The 23873-nt window shown below is 41.6% G+C and overlaps 1 protein-coding gene across 1 annotated transcript in view; it reads left to right on the top strand.

The window, feature by feature from the left end:
- Positions 1-23873, top strand: part of LOC126249030 (monocarboxylate transporter 3-like) — a 405178-nt gene that overhangs the window by 295372 nt on the left and 85933 nt on the right. Inside the window, exons 2-5 of the mRNA XM_049950639.1 lie at positions 3426-3703; positions 4961-5104; positions 18250-18435; positions 18684-19054. Coding sequence (XP_049806596.1) covers positions 3426-3703; positions 4961-5104; positions 18250-18435; positions 18684-19054 — 979 coding nt within the window. The remainder of the gene's footprint in view (positions 1-3425; positions 3704-4960; positions 5105-18249; positions 18436-18683; positions 19055-23873) is intronic.

The following is a 23873-nucleotide window of genomic DNA, read 5'->3' as shown; positions in this document are numbered from 1 at the left end:
GAGTAATCATCTAGATGTAGATGTAGAATTAATTGATCCGCACAATTTGCCTGGACATCAGGTCCGGTTCGTCATTCAAACCTTTCTTAATGTACTGTAGCATATCTGCAGTAAGGCAAATGTTCGAATGGCTATACAAATGGTCGCGGGTCCAGGCTAAACCAAAAACTTTTCACCCCATTTTTCTCTCTCAAATAGGAGCCGAGCACCAAACCTCCCCCCACCTCCCCCAAAACGCGGCCTTTTCATGTATATTTGTCACAGTGCTTCTGCTCGAAAAGTATTTTTTTTTTCAGTTTATTGGCTTTCGGTTGGCACCCATTCAGCCTGCTCAGCTGTGGAATTGCAATTATGACGACACGAACGTACGGATAACACCGGAGAAATTTCCGACTCGGCCGGAAATCGAACCCAGGCCCCTTCGCTTGGCAATCCGCCGCGCTGACAACGCAGCTCCCAACGAAAATTCTGAACCTTATACTTAGTATTTTTTATACAGGCAGCGGAGCGTGGAGGATGACAGCTTCTCCCGCCGTCGATTTTGAAAAGCAAATTTTAGTTTGTGTGCTTTTCACAGCAGACGTCAGCTGTACTTGTTGACCCACGTTCTGTGAAACCAAACAAAAGAATGTTATTTACTTCCGAGAAAACAGTGGTCATCTATTTTCGATTAAAGTAAGCAGTTTTACCGGTTTTGGCGAAGTTGAGTGGTGCCAATGCATTGACTTGTTTTGATTCTGCGTTGGCGTTGGTTATCCACGTAACGTCACTATGTCAGAAAGCGAGTGCGGGTCTACAGCAGTCTGAGAACGGTGGCGCTGCAGTTGTTTCCGACACGACGACTCCTTCCCTCATACTGAAGCATGCAGGAGTGTTAGACTAGTGGTGGATTAGTACGGAAGTTGAGTGTGCGATCTTGCTGTTATAAAATAGCACTGACAGGGCGTAGATGACCGATTGTCAGTCTCAGATGCCCTCTACTGAAGCTGTTTTTTGTGAGACTTGCGGGGTGAAAGGTGAAAATTAAGTGACGCAGTGTTTGCAGTTGCAAATGTGCTTCATAAGAAGAAAAATGGTGCTTGGAAAAAAGTCAGTGCTATAGTTCACATTTCAGACGAAAAACATAAGAAGTTTGTCCAACGCAAACAAAACAGTTGTATTCTTCTTTATTCCACCTCCATCACGAGAAAACATTTCTGCTCCGTCAAACGAAGACAAGGTACAGAGAAACGTCCCTGCGACCAAAACGCGCTTTTTTCTTTTATTTTTTGGTCATCGCCAATTGCGTTTACGGGCTAATAGTGAGCTGCGTAGCTAATCATTCATTTCCGTAACTTATTCGAAGAACGCTGTAACTTTATTTTAATAATTAACCATCAGTTACAGAATACACGCTCTAATGTCAGAGTTTCTTGTAGTGTCATGACAGACTCAGAGTCGGATTACAGACTTGGTAACGAGTCTAAATTGTGTGTATGTCAACGTAATTGTTGAGCATTCTCTGACCAGAGATAAAATATGAATAGAAAATTTACTACAGAAAATCTATTATACGTAAATATATATATATATATATATATATATATATATATATATATATATATATATATATACTCCTGGAAATGGAAAAAAGAACACATTGACACCGGTGTGTCAGACCCACCATACTTGCTCCGGACACTGCGAGAGGGCTGTACAAGCAATGATCACACGCACGGCACAGCGGACACACCAGGAACCGCGGTGTTGGCCGTCGAATGGCGCTAGCTGCGCAGCATTTGTGCACCGCCGCCGTCAGTGTCAGCCAGTTTGCCGTGGCATACGGAGCTCCATCGCAGTCTTTAACACTGGTAGCATGCCGCGACAGCGTGGACGTGAACCGTATGTGCAGTTGACGGACTTTGAGCGAGGGCGTATAGTGGGCATGCGGGAGGCCGGGTGGACGTACCGCCGAATTGCTCAACACGTGGGGCGTGAGGTCTCCACAGTACATCGATGTTGTCGCCAGTGGTCGGCGGAAGGTGCACGTGCCCGTCGACCTGGGACCGGACCGCAGCGACGCACGGATGCACGCCAAGACCGTAGGATCCTACGCAGTGCCGTAGGGGACCGCACCGCCACTTCCCAGCAAATTAGGGACACTGTTGCTCCTGGGGTATCGGCGAGGACCATTCGCAACCGTCTCCATGAAGCTGGGCTACGGTCCCGCACACCGTTAGGCCGTCTTCCGCTCACGCCCCAACATCGTGCAGCCCGCCTCCAGTGGTGTGGCGACAGGCGTGAATGGAGGGACGAATGGAGACGTGTCGTCTTCAGCGATGAGAGTCGCTTCTGCATTGGTGACAATGATGGTCGTATGCGTGTTTGGCGCCGTGCAGGTGAGCGCCACAATCAGGACTGCATACGACCGAGGCACACAGGGCCAACACCCGGCATCATGGTGTGGGGAGCGATCTCCTACACTGGCCGTACACCACTGGTGATCGTCGAGGGGACACTGAATAGTGCACGGTACATCCAAACCGTCATCGAACCCATCGTTCTACCATTGCTATAGCGGCAAGGGAACTTGCTGTTCCAACAGGACAATGCACGTCCGCATGTATCCCGTGCCACCCAACGTGCTCTAGAAGGTGTAAGTCAACTACCCTGGCCAGCAAGATCTCCGGATCTGTCCCCCATTGAGCATGTTTGGGACTGGATGAAGCGTCGTCTCACGCGGTCTGCACGTCCAGCACGAACGCTGGTCCAACTGAGGCGCCAGGTGGAAATGGCATGGCAAGCCGTTCCACAGGACTACATCCAGTATCTCTACGATCGTCTCCATGGGAGAATAGCAGCCTGCATTGCTGCGAAAGGTGGATATACACTGTACTAGTGCCGACATTGTGCATGCTCTGTTGCCTGTGTCTATGTGCCTGTGGTTCTGTCAGTGTGATCATGTGATGTATCTGACCCCAGGAATGTGTCAATAAAGTTTCCCCTTCCTGGGACAATGAATTCACGGTGTTCTTATTTCAATTTCCAGGAGTATATATATATATATATATATATATATATATATATATATATATATATATATATATATAACCCATGAGTACATACAGTAAGTATTTACATTCTTACGATAAAATTGAGAACTCGCTTTCAAAAATGTAGCTTCATTCGGATTTTAGTGCTAAAGAAACGTTTTTCGTGAGGATGTCAAGCAGTACGACGACAAAAGAGGCTGGCTTCAACGAGCATTAGCGCTTCGTAATGAAGCCTCAACCTCGAAACAACTGATGACCAAATGTATAAAGAAATTGCGTAGTTTCGAAAGAATGTTTCCCACAAACTATTAGCGATTAAGGATCTGCTGTAAAGTTGTCTTCGAAAAATGAGTTCAGTTAGCAGATGGCAGAGCAAGGGTTTTGGGTGTGCAGGACGGTGAACAACGAGAAGCCGCTGCTGAAGGACGAGAAGGCGGCGCAGCAAGTGGAGGACGCTGACGACGAGGCGGAGGCGGCGTACGCCGTGGTGCCGCCCGACGGCGGCTGGGGCTGGGTCGTCATGCTCGCCGGCTTCTGCTGCAACCTCATCGTCGACGGCATCATCTCGTCGTTCGGCATGTTCCTCGCCGACATCTCGCGGGACCTCGGCGAGTCCAAGCCGCGCGTCGCCATCGTCGGCTCTCTGCTGTCCGGTTTCTACCTCATGGCGGGTGAGTCAGGCGCCTAAACTGCTCCACGTCTTAGCGGGAAAGACCGCGGTTCTATTTCCCGTCGATGTCGGAGTTCTGGCTCGAATGTAAACAGATGGGACAGGAATGCGGCCGTAGACTCATTTGAAGAGAACTTCCAGTCACTCACTCGAATTGTTTTAGGGAAACCACGGATGGCTGAACGTAGATCGCTACACCGATCCTGAGTCTGTCTTAAATACTCTGGTATTTTAACTCTTTCAAGCTACCTAAAAATGTAATCTCCACGACCTTTGTCTGTTACGTTAGTTCTCCGATTTTGGTTGCCCCGGGAGAAACAACAAGTCAGCCGTAACCGGACACAATGAAAAATGTGGCCAGCGCGGTGGATTCGACTAGCATTTCTGGAGGAGACCGACATAAATCCCCGTCCAGCCAATCAGTTCTATGTTTTCCGTGGTTTCTCTGAATCCCTTATGGTCAATGCCTAATTGCTTCCACAAAAAGAACACTGCCGATTTCCTTAACCGTCCTTCCTCAGTCCGAGCTCGAGCCTTTAATGACTGCTTTCTCTCCTTCATTGCCCTCAGTTCGCATTTAGGAGTAACTGGATCCAAAGTCCAGTACAGCCATCCTTATTTAGATTGCCCTAAATCTATGAAGGTGAATGCCGGGATGGTTCCACTGAAGAGAACACGTCCGTGCCTTTCCCCAGTCAGTGCTAAGGTCCATCTCTAATGACTTCGGTTCGACAGGACGTTGAATACTAATCCCCTTCCCTTTTCTACTTTCTATGAGAGATTCAAAAATCGTCTTTAAATTAATTTTGTAACAACCCCAATTAAACGCTTTTATTTTTCATCTACGTTAAATACTGCAGGTTTCAACTATGATGTGCATAACAATGTGAAATAAATGCAATTAATCCCCAAAACCTTGCAAACATAGCCATGGTGTCGTATATAATTAAGTGTTGATTTGTAAACTTTGAACTTCCTTTGATCAGTAATGGAACATTTCGTCTCACACTCTCTATTATTTTAAGAGACGTACAGAATGTAAGGCGTGTTTTATGACTGAAGTTTAAATGGAACGATCATAAACAATAGACCAAGTACTTTCTTATGCACGTTAAATTTATTTTATCAACAAATTGCTTTTATTTCTAACTTTTGTTGAGCTCGATGCATAGCATTTGTAAGAAAACTAATAATTTTTTATTTCAGATTTCATTTATTAAAATTGAGTGTTGTACATATTTGATTATTTCTGTTACAGGTCCTTTTGTGTCCGCTCTTGCCAACCGATATGGTTTCCGAGTAGTTGCAATACTAGGAAGTGTTCTGGGATGTATTTCATTCGCTTTGTGTTATTTCGCAAATAGTGTTATTTACCTGTGTATAGGATACGGATTTCTCGGAGGTAAGATCGATGTCCCCGAAATAATGAATTAAAGTTAGTTAATGTATGAATTTTAAAATCGCTACTCATAATAGCTTAAGCAGTACTAGTACTGTAGCATGTTACTTAAGCAGATTTTACTGATATAAACGCTTCTAAGATGATGCTTATTTTTTTAACCATACCATTTACATAGCTAATTATTAAGTGCGATTTTTTGAACTTTTTTGTGGCAGTAGGAAACAGAAAATGAATCAGAATGGAATTATACTCTAAATGGTAGGTGAAAAAGACGAAGACAGAAAGTGCCTGTTTTCGGCGTTCTGCCAAACGTTGTTTTGTGTTTGTGTTTCAATACACTTTTTTTTTTAATTGTTCCAGTAGCGAGAAACAAAATTTTCCAGACAATGCGTCGTGTACTGCCTATGTTTATTTTGCAACTTTAAGTACCATTGGTATGGCCGCTGTGATATTTGGTTTAGAAAGCCTTCCTTTATGGCAATTTGTGGAGTTCCTTAGGTACAGAACAAAATGTAACAGAAATGGAAAGATCGATCACGTAGCCTATAGCATGCACTCCACACGTCCTAACGGTGCTGCACACATCTCACACTAATCTGACCTGGGGAGCCACGAAGTCGCCTTCATGTCACTGCAGTGTTTCCCAAACAATTATGGGACATTTTGAGAACAGTGAGGCTGTGCATCGTCTTGCTGCAGTTGCAGTACACCAGCAGGCATTGCATTTGATTCGACAGGATGTAGAAATGGTTCAAATGGCTCTGAGCACTATGGGACTTAACTACTGAGGTCATCAGTCCCCTAGAACTTAGAACTACTTAAACCTAACTAACCTAAGGACATCACACACATCCATGCCCGAGGCAGGATTCGAACCTGCGACCGTAGCGGTCACGCGGTTCCAAACTGACGCGCTTAGAACCGCACGGCCACACCGGCCGGCCGACAGGATGTAGATACATCATTTCAAGAATAGTTCTAGCACACACTTAACCACTGCCCTGGAGTGCATAGCGTATGGCTATTGACGTATTCCTTCGGTGACATCGGAGTGCAACGCGACACATCATCCAGGTGACCTAGAATATAGTGTCTCTGTTCCTGCATTTGTGTCCTGGTTTGTGTTGTGAGCAGAGGAGCACATGTGGGCTGGTGACTGCTGTACCCTATGATTGTCTAGTAGTCAACTAATGAGCGATTTGCTGTACTGTGACCGTCTATCTGCTGTTACTGCCCGAGATAGTCGACGACCACACCTGCCACCGGCATCTCGGTTGACTCTGTTGGCAGTTATTGTCCCCGAACCGAGTCCCTCACAGTACACCCTTGATACGGTTCAAATCCCCATTCAGCCATACACTTTTAGCTGTTTCGGGATTCCCCAAAACCGTTTAAGGCAAATGCCGTAATGGTTCCTTTGAAAGGGTACAGCCCATTTCTTTCCCCTTCCTACTGCAATCTGAGCGTTTTCTCCATCTCTGACGACCTCATCGTCTGCGGGAATTAAAGCCCTAATCTCTCCTCCCTATTACGTTGGCATGTGATAATACTGATGCTTACAAAAACCTCAGGCATTAGGTCTGTCGCACCTAGGGCACCCACTATATGACAGCCATCAGTTGTGTTCATGTGGTGCACGTGCCTGTTCGTCCATTCCACTGTCGCATGTACAGTGTCTGACATTGTCCCAGACGAGGGCCATACTGCCTAAGTGACGACATAGGCCCCGCCAACAGTTGTGTATCGCCGTTGCGAGGATGTGCATCCATATGTGACGCTGTTTGGGCTACGTTCATGTCTGTAACTAACGCCATCTGATGACATTCGTCCATAACTTGTCTGTTGACGCAAGTGATATCACTCACCTGTTGGAGAAAGCTTTGTACGAGGGTTGACTGAAAAGTAATGCCTCCACCTTCGTAACTCTTCAACAGTTGGCAGCGTTGGTATATGGCAGGTACTGGCTTGTTCCGTAGCCTCTTCCCTACAGCTCCAGTTGGCGGGAAGCCTTAGCATTGAACGGTTGTGTGTTACAGTGTAAGGTATGATACCCTGCGCAGACGGTCGGACAATGAAATTTAAGCAACGTCCAGTCATTGAATTCTTGACAGCAGAAGGTGTCACCCCAAAGGAGACTCATCAGAGAATGAAAGCATTTTTTGGTGATTGTGTTGATGTGAGTACTGTGCGTCCTTGGGCGAGTAAGTTTAAAGATGTTGAGGCGGGAACATCTGATCTGCCTGACAAACAAAGAGTTTGACGACCTGTGACAGCAACCACCGAGTTTCACAAGCCAAATGTTGACAGATTGATTCAGGACGATCGTCGTATCACTCAGAGAGAAAATGCAAGCACAATCGACATTTCACAAGAACGTATGGGTCACATTATTGGTTTGCTTGGCCATCGGAAGATCTGTGCACGATGGGTAACCCGAATGCTGAATCTTGAAATAAAGGCGCACAGACTTGAAATTTGCCCGGAACTCCTCTCGCGTTACGAGAATGAAGGTGATGCGTTTCTCCATTTAGTTGTGACAGAAGACGAAACGTGGATTCACCATTACGACCTGGAGACGAAACGTATGGAATATCGACACAAAGACTCGTCCCAGAAAAAGAAATTCAAGACGCAGCCCTCAGCTGGAAAAATCGTGGCCACAGTGTTCTGGGACCCAGATGGTGTTATCCATGTTGATTCCCTTGATCGTGGAACAACAATAAATTCAGATCGCTACATCACAACGATGTGACCTTTGAAACGGCTGCTAACAAGTGTCCTGAAGGAAAAGGGAAATGTTTTCCTGCAGCATGACAATGCCAGATAACACACTTCACGTGCCACCACACCAGAACTTCACAGACTGAATCTCACAACCGTACGGCATCCTCCATACAGCCCAGATTTCGCACCGTCTGACTTCCATCTGTTCCCAATAATGAAAGATGATCTGCGGGGACATCATTATGCTTCTGATGAAGACGTTAAGAGAACCGTGAGACTGTGGGTGCGGAAACAGAGTGTCGATTTCTTCCGTGACGGCTTCAAGAAAACTCGTTCATCGTTGGCAGAAATGTATCCAATTGGCTGGTGATTATGTGGAAAAGTGAATATTGGTAATTAATGATCACATTCTAAGGATTATTTCTGCATCCAAACGCAATTAACGAAGGTGGAGGCATTACTTTTCATTCAACCCCCGTAAAAAGTTTGACCTATCAATATTCAATATTGTGCTGCATGGAGCTTCGGCTACGTGTAACTGAAATTTGTTAAGAAACAAGGTTCGAGTGTAATTAATCTCGAGTGTGGTCATAGGCCGGTCTGTAATACAGTTACAGATTTGACTTGAAGGTAATAGTCTGAAGCCAATGAATGTAACCATTAATTATCAGTCCAATGACAGGCTGTTTGTAGTACACACTGTTGTCTAGGTTATAAGTTTAATCAGAAAATTGATGAATGTACTGTCATTATCTCCGATTTCGTGGAGCTCAGAGCCGATTATGGATACTTTTTTTGGAAAATGCATAATTATGATCACGATGTAGTTGTTTAGGCAAACATATTTTAGTATCTGACAACTGACTGAATGAAATATGGTAAATACATGATCAAATAGTAATAAAAATTATCTCTATGCTATTACACTTTAATTACACACTCTATCGCAATATTTTGCACATATTTATTATTTTCCATCATTAAAAATATAAACGAATTAACTGAGGTCTTCCATACTACTTTACCCACTCACAGCCAAACTATCACCTTTCAGCTTAACATAGTCTTCGGGGTACGCTACAGATCAATATGAGACCACAAATGAGATATCGTATCCACATTTGCTGATTCCGCTAACATACAACCAAGCTATTCCCATAGCAACTTCATAATCCATTTTTAAATCATACGTATGTCATAAAATCGGAGAAACTCATTCCTGAGAGAGAGCACTCTTATATGTAAAGAACTTCAAATAATGCAAAATATAATTGTATTACGTTAACAAGAAACTCCCAGAATCTGTATATAATACTACAACATATACGACTATAATAATATCTTCTTTCATGAATTTGAAGCCATTTTGATTATTTTTCGACCGTCAACTATTGTATTACTTACTTATTTAGCGACATGTTTCGAGGTGAACCTCATCTTCAGGCTAAATGGCATTACAAAAAAAACTTTAAAATAAGGCCATACAGATGTTACATAGTCTTTTCGTGAATTCTGTGGCCATCCTGTGGAAGAAGAAAAAACTTAGTAAGGGGTGATGTCACTTTGGATGCTGGACTGATGTTTGCACGAAAACGTTTTGTAACGGTCACACTTTTTTCTTCTGGTGTACCAGTCTCGTAGTGATGCGCTGGGGTGCCTCCATTTCCGTGCCTCTCCTGGTCATTGTTCACAAATTGTCACTAACATAGCAGTAACTTGGAAACACGATCACAAACAGTTCTGTAGTGCAGTGGCCAAGATGGCGGTCAAAATACAGCTGATTTCGATTTGACTATCCATCTGTCCCTCCCCCCATGAACCAAGGACCTTGCCGTTGGTGAGGAGGCTTGCGTGCCTCAGCGATACAGATGGCCGTGCCGTAGGTGCAACCACAACGGAGGGGTATCTGTTGAGAGGCCAGCCAAACGTGTGGTTCCTGAAGAGGGGCAGCAGCCTTTTCAGCAGTTGAAGGGGCATCAGTCTGGATGATTGACTGATCTGGACTTGTAACACTAATCAAAACGGCCTTGCTGTGCTGGTACTGCGAACGGCTGAAAGCAAGGGGAAACTACAGCCGTGATTTTTCCCGAAGACATGCAGCTTTACTGTATGGTTAAATGATGATGGCGTCCTCTTGGATAAAATATTCCGGAGGTAAAATAGTCCCCCATTCGGATCTCCGGGCGGGGACTAATCAAGAGGACGTCGTTATCAGGAGAAAGAAAACTGGCGTTCTACTGATCGGAGCATGGAATGTCAGATCGCTTAATCGGGCAGATAGGTTAGAAAATTTAAAAAGGGAAATGGATAGGTTAAAGTTAGATATAGTGGGAATTAGTGAAGTTCGGTGGCAGGAGGATCAAGACTTTTGGTCAGATGAATACAGGGTTATAAATACAAAATCAAATAGGGGTAATGCAGGAGTAGCTTTAATAATGAATAAAAAAAATAGGAGATCGGGTAAGCTACTACAAACAGCATAGTGAACGCATTATTGTGACCAAGATACACACGAAGCCCATGCCTACTACAGTAGTACAAGTTTATATGCCAACTAGCTCTGCAGATGATGAAGTAAGTGATGAAATGTACGATGAGATAAAAGAAATTACTCAAGTAGTGAAGGGAGACGAAAATTTAATAGTCATGGGTAACTGGAATTCGAGAGTAGGAAAAGGGAGCGAAGGAAACATAGTAGGTGAATATGGATTGGGGGTAAGAAATGAAAGAGGAAGCCGTCTGGTAGAATTTTCAACAGAGCATAACTTAATCATAGCTAACACTTGGTTCAAGAATCATGAAAGAAGGTTGTATACATGGAAGAAGCCTGGAGATACTAGAAGGTATCGGATAGATTATATAATGGTAAGACAGAGACTTAGGAACCAGGTTTTAAATTGTAAGACATTTCCAGGGGCAGATGTGGACTCTGACCACAATCTGTTGGTTATGAACTGTAGATTAAAACTGAAGAAGCTGCAAAAAGTTGGGAATTTAAGGAAATGGGACCTGGATAAATTGACTAAACCAGAGGTTGTACAGAGTTTCTGGGAGAACATAAGTGAACAATTGACAGGAATGGGGGAAAGAAGTACAGTAGAAGAAGAATGGGTAACTCTGAGGGATGAAGTAGTGAAAGGAGCAGAGGATCAAGTAGGTAAAAAGACGAAGGCTAGTAGAAATCCGTGGGTAAAAGAAGAGATATTGAATTTAATTGATGAAAGGAGAAAATATAAAAATGCAGTAAATGAAGCAGGCAAAAAGGAATACAAACGTCTCAAAAATGATATCGACAGGAAGTGCAAAATGGCTAAGCGGGGATGGCTAGAGGACAAATGTAAGGATGTAGATGCATATCTCACTAGGGGTAAGATAGATACTGCCCACAGGAAAATTAAAGAGACCTTTGGAGAAAAGAGAACAACTTGTATGAATATCAAGAGCTCAGATGGAAACCCAGTTCTAAGCAAAGAAGGGAAAGCAGAAAGGTCGAATGAGTATATAGAGGATCTATACAAGGGTGATGTACCTGAGGACAATATTGTGGAAATGGAAGAGGATGTAGATGAAGATGAAATGGGAGATACGATACTGCGTGAAGAGTTTGACAGAGCACTGAAAGACCTGAGTCGAAACAAGGCCCCGGGAGTAGACAACATTCCATTAGAACTACTGACGGCCTTGGGAGAGCCCGTCCTGACAAAACTCTACCATCTGGTGAGCAAGATGTATGAGACAGGCGAAATACCCTCACACTTCAAGAAGAATATAGTAATTCCAATCCCAAAGAAAGCAGGTGTTGACAGATGTGAAAATTACCGAACTATCAGTTTAATAAGTCACAGCTGCAAAATACTAACACGAATTCTTTACAGACGAATGGAAAAACAGGTAGAAGCCGACCTCGGGGAAGATCAGTTTGGATTTCGTAGAAATATTGGAACACGTGAGGCAATACTGACCTTACAACTTATCTTAGGAGCAAGATTAAGGAAAGGCAAACCTACGTTTCTAGCATTTGTAGACTTAGAGAAAGCTTTTGACAATGTTGAATGGAATACTCTCTTTCAAATTCTAAAGGTGGCAGGGGTAAAATACAGGGAGCGAAAGGCTATTTACAATTTGTACAGAAACCAGTTGGCAATTATAAGAGTCGAGGGGCATGAAAGGGAAGCAGTGGTTGGGAATGGAGTGAGACAGGGTTGTAGCCTCTCCCCGATGTTATTCAATCTGTATATCGAGCAAGCAGTAAAGGAAACAACAGAAAAATTTGGAGTAGGTATTAAAATCCAGGGAGAAGAAATAAAAACTTTGAGGTTCGCCGATGACATTGTAATTCTGTCAGAGACAGCAAAGGACTTGGAAGAGCAGTTGAACAGAATGGACAGTGTTTTGAAAGGAGGATATAAGATGAACATCAACAAAATTAAAACTAGGATAATGGAATGTAGTTGAATTAAGTCGGGTGATGCTGAGGGAATTAGATTAGGAAATGAGCCACTTAAAGTAGTAAAGGGGTTTTGCTATTTGGGGAGTAAAATAACTGATAATGATCGAAGTAGAGAAGATATAAAATGTAGACTGGCAATGGCAAGGAAAGCATTTCTGAAGAAGAGAAATTTGTAAACATCGAGTATAGATTTAAGTGTCAGGAAGTCGTTTCTGAAAGTATTTGTCTGGAGTGTAGCCATGTATGGAAGTGAAACATGAACGATAAATAGTTTGGACAAGAAGAGAATAGAAGCTTTCGAAATGTGGTGCTACAGAAGAATGCTGAAGATTAGATGGGTAGATCACATAATTAATAAGGAGGTATTGAATAGAATTGTGGAGAAGAGGAGTTTGTGGCACAACTTGACTAGAAGAAGGGATCGGTTGGTAGGACATGCTCTGAGGCAGCAAGGGATCACAAATTTAGCATTGGAGGGTAGCGTGGAGGATAAAAATCGTAGAGGGGGACCAAGAGAGAATCCACTAAGCAGATTCAGTAGGATGTAGGTTGCAGTAAGTACTGGGAGATGAAGAAGCTTGCACAGGATAGGGTAGCATGGAGAGCTGCATCAAACCAGTCTCAGGACTGAAGACCACAACAACAACAACAACAACAACATCGATTTGTCGATCTATGTGATGTCAGATGTTTACCCGTCTTTTGCACGTCTTGTTATCGTTTTACAGATGAAGGTTGACGAAACACATTACAAATTGAGCACCTATAACAATATTATTGAACACGTCATGATATGAACTATTTATTTTACATATTTCCAAGCTATTTCTGGGGCTAGAGTCAAACAACTGTCACACTAACATAGCAGTCACTTGGAAACACAATCACAAACAGATCAGTAGTTCAGTGGACAAGATATGGATACATATATGCATAATGTATAATGTACAAATTAGTAACATCTATACTTTCATGAATATGTAAAATGTATTTTGACGAAGCCAGTTGCATGGTAAACATGCTTAACGGCTAATAAATAAACATATAACGTATAAAAAAACAAATAACATATAGGCCTACGGCTACCACCTATACACTACACAGCTCGCTACGTTCAGCAACGGGGTTCGTGCTACTTTGCTACGTTATTTTGGGGTTTCAATGGTCGGCGAGCGGGTGCTCACTCAATTATTCTATTTAACCGAAGCCTTCTGATTTTCTCCAAGTTCTGGTTACTGAGAACTGTAGCGAGATGCGACTCAGGGGGAAGCAGGGTAAGAGTGCTACCCCTGATTTAGCATCGATCTTGTTATCTAATTTGGAGAAAATTATTGAGCAACCACGTGAAAAAGGGGAACAGAAATAAAGCAGTTTTACTGTTACAAAGTTGACAGGGGTGAAGAGGTTGGCTGGATATATGGATGAATGCGAGGCACACTTCATCTGCACTGAGGAGGAATAATAAGTGAGCGAAAAGCACACAGTTTGATCTGATTATAATTCCCTAACGACGCTCCGTAGGACGACCAAGGTAGCGCTGGATGGACGATCTGGTGAAGGAATTGCCAGCCCTGGGGACTGACTGAAAAAAGTACAGCAATTTTGGTGTCAATTATAGCAAAGTTATTGATACATTTTGGGGCTGGTTAATTAAATAACTGTTTTCAAGTTCCAGATGAGTGGGCTAATGAAGGTCATTGACATGGCCTCCCATTTCGAAATTTTGAAGTTTTTCCAGAGTACGGATTAAGAGATGTTTATCCAAACATCGAAATAACTTTGAGGATAATACCGCCAATACCAGTAACTGCGACATCTTGTGAACGCTGTTTCACAAAATTAAGAGTGACAAAAGACTACATAAGTTCGAGTACAGCTGAAAGCAAATTGTCTAACTTGGCTATCTAGTCGATAGACTACGACACAGCTGGTAAACATGACTTCAATGACATAATTGATGAGTTTATTTCGCTCAAAATAAGGAAATGGCAAATAAAATTTTAAGAAACACACAATTCCTGAAAAGGTATATTTTCTCATTCCGCAGTTGTAGACCTATTACTTTTATTTCTAATTAATAACTTATGCAGTATTAAGAATTTATAAAGAGCATATAAATTCTGTTCTTTATCATACATTATACTAAAACAAATGTACAGTATCTGCCATAAACAATAAGGCATAGACTTAGTTTTGCATCCACGCAATTGCAGAGTTAATATAATTTGTAATTTATTTACTATAATGACATATATTATTTGTTGTATGCAATATCTTTAATCAATCCAGTTCGTTTAAGTAATATTTTTCAATAATTATTCATTCTTATTAAACCTGCTTACAAAATACCAAAATTTCCTAAATCTGTGTAGAAAAAACTTGCAGAAAGGTAATTTTACAAGGCAGGGGTGAGGATAGTTGTGGCAGCTTGGGCAGTTCTGCTAAGGGAGCAGAATCACCTTGTTTCGGCACCGCCCCATGCCGGAGGATCGGTGCAGTAGCTGTCCGTAATTCAGTTGCTCCTAAGTGTATTTTTATTCCTTATTCCATTACGTTCTCATACTAAGATATGTAATTGGTCCTCGCAGCTGAGCACTCGTACATGTGCCATTGTTGACGCAATAGCGTCGTCAGTTACGGCTGCAGAGAGCATGGGAACGTCGCGTTCAAATCGGGGAACAATGGAAACATGTTGACTAATCAGATGACTCACGCTTGATGTGACACCATATCAAGCATGCACTGCCTTCCAGGAGAATGGCCGCAGAATGCAGGTCATACACGTGGCAATACGATGTGTGGAGCATTCAGCCGAGCGTCCCTGGGACCTGTGCTTGTTAGAGAATTCACCGGAAAGCTGCAGTGGTCATGTCTCAGACTGATGTCTCGGCTTTCCAAGAGTGGAAACTAAGTACCCATAGGAGACCATGTAGGTAACGTGTTTGCAAAACTGTAGGCAACGGTCGGTTTACAAAATGAATAGGATTGGTTAAGTTTAAAAGCGCTCGAAACGTTCTTCTTTCCAAGTAGACTTCATAAAGATGTATAGTTTATTTAATAAAGTAAATATTTTATTTGGTAAAGTAGTTATTTAACAAAGTAAGATCACCACAGCACCAGAATGTATGCCGTTGTATTTACATCAACCGTAACACGCACCTTTCTTCCGGCAAATGAAAAATTCCGTGAAGTGATTGCAAGTTACAAGCGAGTTGTCTGCCCAAAAATAAGATATATGCATTCATTGACATGATAAAATATGCATGGTTTGCATCGAGGCTAACGCGTTACGGGAAAAAGCCTCCCGCAACGTTAAAAACGTCTCTTCTCTTACACATTTTACGGCAGAAAAATGTAAATGTACAAAAGACTCTTTTGCATTCTATGCATGATGTAGAAAGTCCCACTGATCTACCTGTTTTTATGATGCGTCCCATAGCATTACGTTCAACACAGTACCTGACGGTCATCGAGACGGATGCGACATCAGACGATCACGGTATGGTCATATTAAATCTTCCTCAAACAGTTCGTAATGGCAATCGTCCTTTACATCCTTATTTTGTAATCAAATTGTGGAGATAATACGTTGTGTCAGCTTGTTTAGCAGATTCCGCTTGGAAGGCAGAATCGCTCACCTGTGGCTGTGTCAGCGGCAATGATGCAGCACAGTGGCCATACATATCATTTCACAAACTATCCGTTGTAGAACCTTTTTTTTTTTTTCTTTTTTTTCACTTACTTGCTCATCTTGATGGAATACACTTGGAAAGAAAACTGTTCTAAGTTACGAACACTTTAAAATTCGTACAATTAAAAACGTTTTGTTAACAATCTATTTGTGGGAAACGCCCTACATGTGGTTTTCCTGCTTGCTCCGAAAGCCGAGGTCCCAGTGGGAAGCACGAATACCACTAGAAGCCAAATTGCTGTCTTTTGTCATGAAACTCATAACACTGTAGACAGTGGCTCTCCTCCTACCTCTGAGCTGACTTATCCTGCCAGGGGCCTAAAGTTTAAAGCAGTGCACCTCGGTATTTTTCACACTTACGAACATTGCCAAAGGCGAAAAATGATAAGTGGCAGGTAACAACTTTAAGACTGCCCAGGTATCGAACCCAAAAACTTTCCATTCGTACCACTGGGCCACTGAGACAAGCACACGTTTAAAAATACGTATGTCAATCATAGAACTCCCATAGACACCGTGAGGGTGATTGAATTCTGAATTGAAGGAAAAAGCAGGAAAGGGATTCCATACCATAAAACTATTCTCAGCAGTTCTAGAGTGAGTTTTCAGGCCTTATGCTAGGGAAACAAAGTAGGAGTGCGGGTAACAGAACATATATGAACCACCTTTATGACATTTTACTGATTGTACCTAGTGGAGATGAATTTCAACGAAAAATGGAGTAACTTAATAGACAAGTATGAAAGTTTGCCTGAAAGTCATCTATCCCAAGACTAATATATTGTGCAAGAACAAACGCAAAACAAAATAGTAAAAGTTAACAGTGATGTCGAAAAGCAGCTGCCTTGTTTGTTACATACTGTCGTCATATACTTGATCGCCAAGAAGTTCATCTGGTGATGGGTTTTACGCGGAATGCGCCAAATAAAGTCATTGGTTAACCAGCTAGTGGCTCCTTATTTAGTGACCAATACAGCAACTGTGCAGTACTCCTACTGTTGACGATGATGATCGTGGTATACGTTTTGTAGATACCATCATCCGTTTATTTCCCAATCTCTACCTTCTGAACAGATTTCAAGAAATTAAGTCTATATTGTGCTAATAGACAATTACATTACCTCACAAAGGATCCTTTGTAAATGTTAGCAAGAAGTTTAACACAAAAACTCTGTCACATTGTCTCCAAACCATCACCTTTCTTTTCATTTATTAAGAACTGACTCATGTCACCGCATGAGAATAACAGTTTTTCGACAATTTCTAGCTGCATTGTACAGTATGCTCTATCAGCGATATATTTTGTATACATAAATGTGGTGATAATGCTGACTAGCCCTGTTGTTTCAAATGTTTTTCTTCTTTTAAATATACTTGTAATACTTATGATAGTGGTGGAAAGAAACAATCAGAAGCTCCTTATACATTTTCAAGGATGTTTATTGGTTCAGTATACATACACTAGAGAGGATGTTGAATATAATTTCACTAGTTCAATGACATCGCTTCTAGGTTTAGTATGATTTCCAGAAAATATCCATAATGGATTATATCAAATACAGGGTAGGTCATCAGAGTGGCCAGAATAGTGAAACCGTGCTTTCTCAGGCAAGATCATTGGGTGACAATTTCTGTGTTTTCTGTACGTAATTTAATATGATTTATGCAAGTTACCTTCCATTAGGAAAGTGGAATGCCCTCAACGACTGTGATATGACTTTCAAAATGATGGAGTACGGCAATCAGTTGTCCTTCCCTTTCAGGTTTTATTAATGCAAATCCAGATTTCGGCTAGTACCTAGCCATTATCAGTGCTTAAAAATATAAGAAGTGCATAGACTATGTGTTTCTCGTACTTTTTAGCATTGATAATGGCTAGGCCAAAGCAGAAATCTAAATTTGCTTAGGACGACTGATTGCTGTGCTCCATCATTTTGAAAGTCTGATTTATGCATTTCCACTGGATTTTATATTGAATAGTACGAAATTGATTAATTAATTCTGTATCAGTGATCATAACATTTTTTCTGATTATTAATTTATAACATAAATATTGTTTCTTTCACTAGAAGGTTGCTATTATATACACTTCTGCATACCAAATCTTTTTTGTTTGTTTTAAAGTGTGAATTATTATTTGAATATGAAGAGCATACTTATTCCTAGTTTAATTGTGACTAGTTTTACAGTTTAAGGATATCGTTCTTTATTTAGGATTGTAACTCTTTGGTATTCACAGGTGGTTTACACTTTTCAATAACCCAACTATTGCTGTTACAGGTGTTGGATTTGGACTCGTATATGTTCCTGCAGTGATAGCTGTTGGCTTTTATTTTGAAAGGTGGCGAGCGTTAGCTACTGGAATAGCTGTGTGTGGATCTGGTATTGGAACAATGCTGATCGCACCATTATCGTCGACCCTGATAAATACGTTTGGGTGGAGAGGAACCTTTCTTATACAAGCGGGTGAGGAGGTTTTATTTATATATTAATAAAACACTGTATTTCAATTAACTCACAGAAAGGACTGTAAGAGTTAGAGTAGAAAATTTCCTAGGATTTAATTTATGTAGAGTGGCAATGATATTATGTGTGATAAATATGGAGGCCAAATTATTAAAATTTGCAATAAAATATGTGACTAAAATTCAAACAGTTTTCTCTGCTTCTTACTATATCTACAGATAAATAAATTGTATTATCTCTTGTAACAGGTCTTGTGCTAAACTGTGCAATATTTGGAGCACTTTTTAGACCGTTGAAACCCGTGAGAGTAAAGGTGGAGCCAGAAGCAACAAAAGAACCAGCAGAACTACCACTTCTGCTTCGCATGAAGATGGTTAGAGACATGACAACATCGGCAAACAGCATAGGAGGTAACAATAACATGCGAGCGTCTGTTGGGTCTTTAGCCCACAAGCGACCAAGTTCAGTAGCACATGATGATGAAAAACCTCACCGTGTTCGTACAACATCAGAAAGCAGTGCTCGTAGCAGTCATACTCCTACAGCATTTCGACCACTTTACAAAGAAGATGCCTTTTTTGGTGGAAGTTTGGCACGTCTCTCTCAATACACATCTCAGGTGAGGAAAGAATGTAGCAAATTGAGTTTACGAGCATCAGTACATTTTTAATATTGCCGTTAACTAATTTATACAGCTATATATACAATTATTGGCTAATTGCACGCAAAATCAATCGTAATGTGATCAGTATCATTCAGTTGCCTTATGTTTCTTGTGTAAACTGTGTACTAAACTCAAAGTCCACAACTGTTTCAACAAATTAACGAAGTAATTAAGTCACGTAATATATCAGATTCTCGTATCTGTTGGATAGATTTTAATCAATGCTAGGACCAATGTGATCAATCAAGAGGTAGGTGATAAGAATGATGTTGATGGAAGATTCATTAGCCAGATGATAACATTAGTCTTGGTAGCCACTTAGACGTTATTGGTAAGGGGAAGGACACGTATTTTCACTGAGTTTTACATTATTTTTTCTATTTGACTTGATATACAAGACAACAACAACAACAACATTACAATCTACATGAATGAATACAGATCATAGACATAAGACAAAACTTTCAAAATTTTTTTACTGGAATGGTATTCAGTGGATGGGAATGAAGGAAATATTTCTCATTTACGCAGCTCCACCAGCAATGCACGCAACATTTGACTTTATTTGTAAGGCTGAAAATTAATTGTTTGGGTTTGTGCAGCTTCTGTACCGCATTGACTGAAGGTCATAAGTTAAAATTATATGCCAGGTTGGGATTCTAACCTGGAACATGCCTTTGTACAACATGTGCAGTACCAATACGATATCTGAGATGCCTCCCATACTTCAAAGCTATGAGGATGCTCTTTCACAATGTTATGAGACTAAAAACTTCGAAGAAATGGGTATAGTAAGAATTTTTCCCAAAATAAAATCAATTGTCAGATGCACAATTCAAATATTTTATTCCACTTGATCGGTTTTGGCAAATTAATCTGTCATTTTCGAAAGTCTATATAATTTAGAATAATAAAAATAATTGGAACATGGATATAAATTTAGGTAAGGTACAAGATGAATGTTATCGAAAACTCTTTCAGTATTGGCTTACACCATGGATAAACAGACGTAAAATTAGGATTGGACAATTAAGAAGTCCGAAACATATTACTACGGTAAATTTAAAATTATTAAAATATTTATTTAAAATTATGATGTGCATAGTTAAGAGTCGTAAAAACAGCATACCCTCGTTAATGGAACATAATATCATGACATATCCAAAATGTAAGGCAAGCTCGGCTAATTTCGTGATAATAAGGTCTAATGACTTTTACGATACCAAAGAAGTAAGGTACAGTATCAAGGCTACGGAAGGCGTGAAATAAATAAAGAGTTTCAAACATATTATTATTTTAGAACTAGTAAGATGAGAATAAAAATATATTTTTTCCCTAGAATGCGGTGTGAACTCGGATAGTTTCGTGATGCCACTCGTATAATTTCGTGATGCACCAGAAAACAGTAGGGATGGATATTTGAGTCACTCTCTGCGGTACACCCTAAGCATTTGGGGTCCCATTCATATTTGCCAAGTTCTGGCATTTGAAATGAAACCACTGGTCACACTGTAGGCATTTTATCCAGTGTTCTCCCCGAACGTCGTCCTTAAAATGTCCAGAGCAAGAAACGCGCAAACGAGTCGTTGGTCTCCTCTTCTGGGGCTTTGGTTTGGCCCCTGAAGCGGACGCCTGTGTGTAGTCACTTTTTTCCATTCGTCTCCTTTGGGAGACCCTCTGTAGCTGGTGCCAAGTAGTAAGAGCAGCTCTGGAGTTCTCCTTGTAGAACAGCCGTGTTGTATGTGCATCAATTCTTCTTTCCCTCACGCGACAGAAAGGGTGAAATAGAGTAAGAATTCTTGCGTTTACGTCTGGACTTGTAGCTGAATTTCTTGCAGGAATTTCAGAATTGGCGACTGGAGCTGGAGCAGACACTGTTGGGGGAAGTCCTGCATTGGCTGGAAGTTCTCTTTCTGCTACATCATGGACCTCCCTTAGTTTGAAAGCAATGTCTGGAATTGCCTTTCTGTTCAAAGGATGAATACCTGCCTTGGCGAAAGCGAAGGTGATCTTCAAGGGAAATAATGTTTCGTTTAGAACTTCCTTGAGGAAAGAAAAAAGGTCCTGTCGCATTGGTTTAAAGCCCTTCGACTTGAGGTGACGTTGAACTTTTGACCTCCATGATCCCTTCAGTGGTCCAAATATTCCAACGTCGAAGAGTTACAACAAGTGAGTAGTGTGACTGGGGAAAGTAACAAAACAAATTCCATTTTCCTCGTTGAATTGAAGTACTTCAGCACACGGATGACTATGGTGAGAATCCATAAACAACAACATGGGTCTCGCGGAAGGAACAAGTGCCGGGAAATGATGAAGGAACTTCATGAAGGTCTCAGAAGTACTCCACCCGTTTTTGGAGACAGTTATGATGCATTTAGGTTGAGAATTTTCTGATATCAGCTGCAAAACGCATCCTCTTAAAAATAACCAGATTTTGTTCACTTTCTCCAGCAGCATTTATAGTGAGAAGAATTGTTGTCGTCTCGCTTCTTTCAGCAGTTGTCTGTTGCATTACCCTGCTTGCACCTCAAGGACTCACCGTTTTTGAGGCTTTTGGAACAAAACTGAACCCAGTTTCATCGAGATTTCAGATTCTTTCTGGGTTGTTTCGTAATCCTGTCTCCTCTAGTCCTTGCTCAATATTGTTGTTAAAACCATTCATATTTTCTCTTGTGGACGCAATAGCCCTACTCATAGACATGTTTTTAGTTTGCCGCATTACAAGCTAGTATCTTCCCTTGTAGCCAACCTACCGATCCCATCCTGTAATACCCTTGCCTGAGTTGAAAGAACTCTGCTTATCAGCATTTAGGGTTGACATTTGGGATGACAATTCGCAACTCTGTGGCAGTTAACCCACAGCCAAGCTCTTGCATTCTTATGGTGTAACTAGCTAGTTTAGTATCTTGTTCCACCAAAAGAATAAATGACCTTCCCTTTTTGTTTGTGGCATTTCTGCTACAGAAGGTGTAACCTTCAGTCGATCTTGAAGTGCCGTGTAAGTTTAAGATGGCTTGTATGCAGACTATCCTTTCTCCAAAACACAAGAAATAGCATTTTTCATGTCCATGGGGGAATATTCTGACATTGCCCTCACAGTATATATTTTCTTTAATGTCGTTTGTTGTTAGCAATATTAGCCTATTCCCAAGAGTTAGCAGCTTTCACTCAGTTAATACTAGGCAGAAATCAAATCTGTATGTGGAATGCACTTCCTTGACTCTTTTGCAGAAAGGAGTGCAGTATTCTGCTGCATCCATTTTCAATAAGCTACCACAACAACTCAAAAATCTTAGCAGTAGCCCAAAGTCTTTTAAGTCTAAACTGAAGAGTTTCCTCATGGCTCACTCCTTTTATTCTGTCGAGGAGTTCCTGGAAGAGCTAAAAAATTAAGCAAATTCCAGTGTTACTTTGTTGATTTTCTTTATTTAAACTTACGACTTGTCGCCTGAATATGTTTTTTATGTTTCATTTTATCTGTTTCTACTATCATGTTATAATTTCATGTATTGACTCGTTCCATGACCATGGAGATTTCTCCTTAATTTGGTCCCACGGAACATTAAATAAATAAATAAATAAATTTTGTCCTGTAGTTGCCTCTAGATCCGCCAGGCATCTAAAATGGAAACAATCCCCTCTAAGTACGGAACCCAGCTTACTGGTAACTACGGACAAGACACTGATCTACTTTCAGATTTTGTCACCATGTGGTATATTATACACGGAACTACATTCTAATGTGTATTTTCTTTTTTTGCCAATAGATGGCATTGTTAAACCAAACTCAAACAGGCGGCTTTAGGGTGAATGGAGTTATCCATGTTGAAAGCGCGGAAATGTGGAAAGGAATGATGTTTCTAATTTAAATAACTGATGGAAAATGCACAAATTTAATACAAAATTTCGTGTACACAGTGTTAAACTGAACTTTCTCCATACCATATAGATGTACTCAACCTAGAAAAAAATGAACTGACGATTTCTGAAGTGTACCGTATGATGGAGAAAATAAAAATGGAGTTAGAACATAGGATAAATAGTCTGTTTTTTGGTTGTAAGGTGCAATAGTTGCTAGATAAATTGGAGGCCCTGATCCCAGGTGAAAAACAAACATAACTGTAAGAATACAGACATATATACACTCCTGGAAATGGAAAAAAGAACATATTGACACCGGTGTGTCAGACCCACCATACTTGCTCCGGACACTGCGAGAGGGCTGTACAAGCAATGATCACACGCACGGCACAGCGGACACACCAGGAACCGCGGTGTTGGCCGTCGAATGGCGCTAGATGCGCAGCATTTGTACACCGCCGCCGTCAGTGTCAGCCAGTTTGCCGTGGCATACGGAGCTCCATCGCAGTCTTTAACACTGGTAGCATGCCGCGACAGCGTGGACGTGAACCGTATGTGCAGTTGACGGACTTTGAGCGAGGGCGTATAGTGGGCATGCGGGAGGCCGGGTGGACGTACCGCCGAATTGCTCAACACGTGGGGCGTGAGGTCTCCACAGTACATCGATGTTGTCGCCAGTGGTCGGCGGAAGGTGCACGTGCCCGTCGACCTGGGACCGGACCGCAGCGACGCACGGATGCACGCCAAGACCGTAGGATCCTACGCAGTGCCGTAGGGGACCGCACCGCCACTTCCCAGCAAATTAGGGACACTGTTGCTCCTGAGGTATCAGCGAGGACCATTCGCAACCGTCTCCATGAAGCTGGGCTACGGTCCCGCACACCGTTAGGCCGTCACCCGCTCACGCCCCAAC

Source organism: Schistocerca nitens, chromosome 3 (genome assembly GCF_023898315.1).
Source record: "Schistocerca nitens isolate TAMUIC-IGC-003100 chromosome 3, iqSchNite1.1, whole genome shotgun sequence".
NCBI lineage: Eukaryota > Metazoa > Arthropoda > Insecta > Orthoptera > Acrididae > Schistocerca > Schistocerca nitens.
Note: the sequence above shows the minus strand (reverse complement) of the source record. Positions and strands in the feature narration are given on the sequence as shown.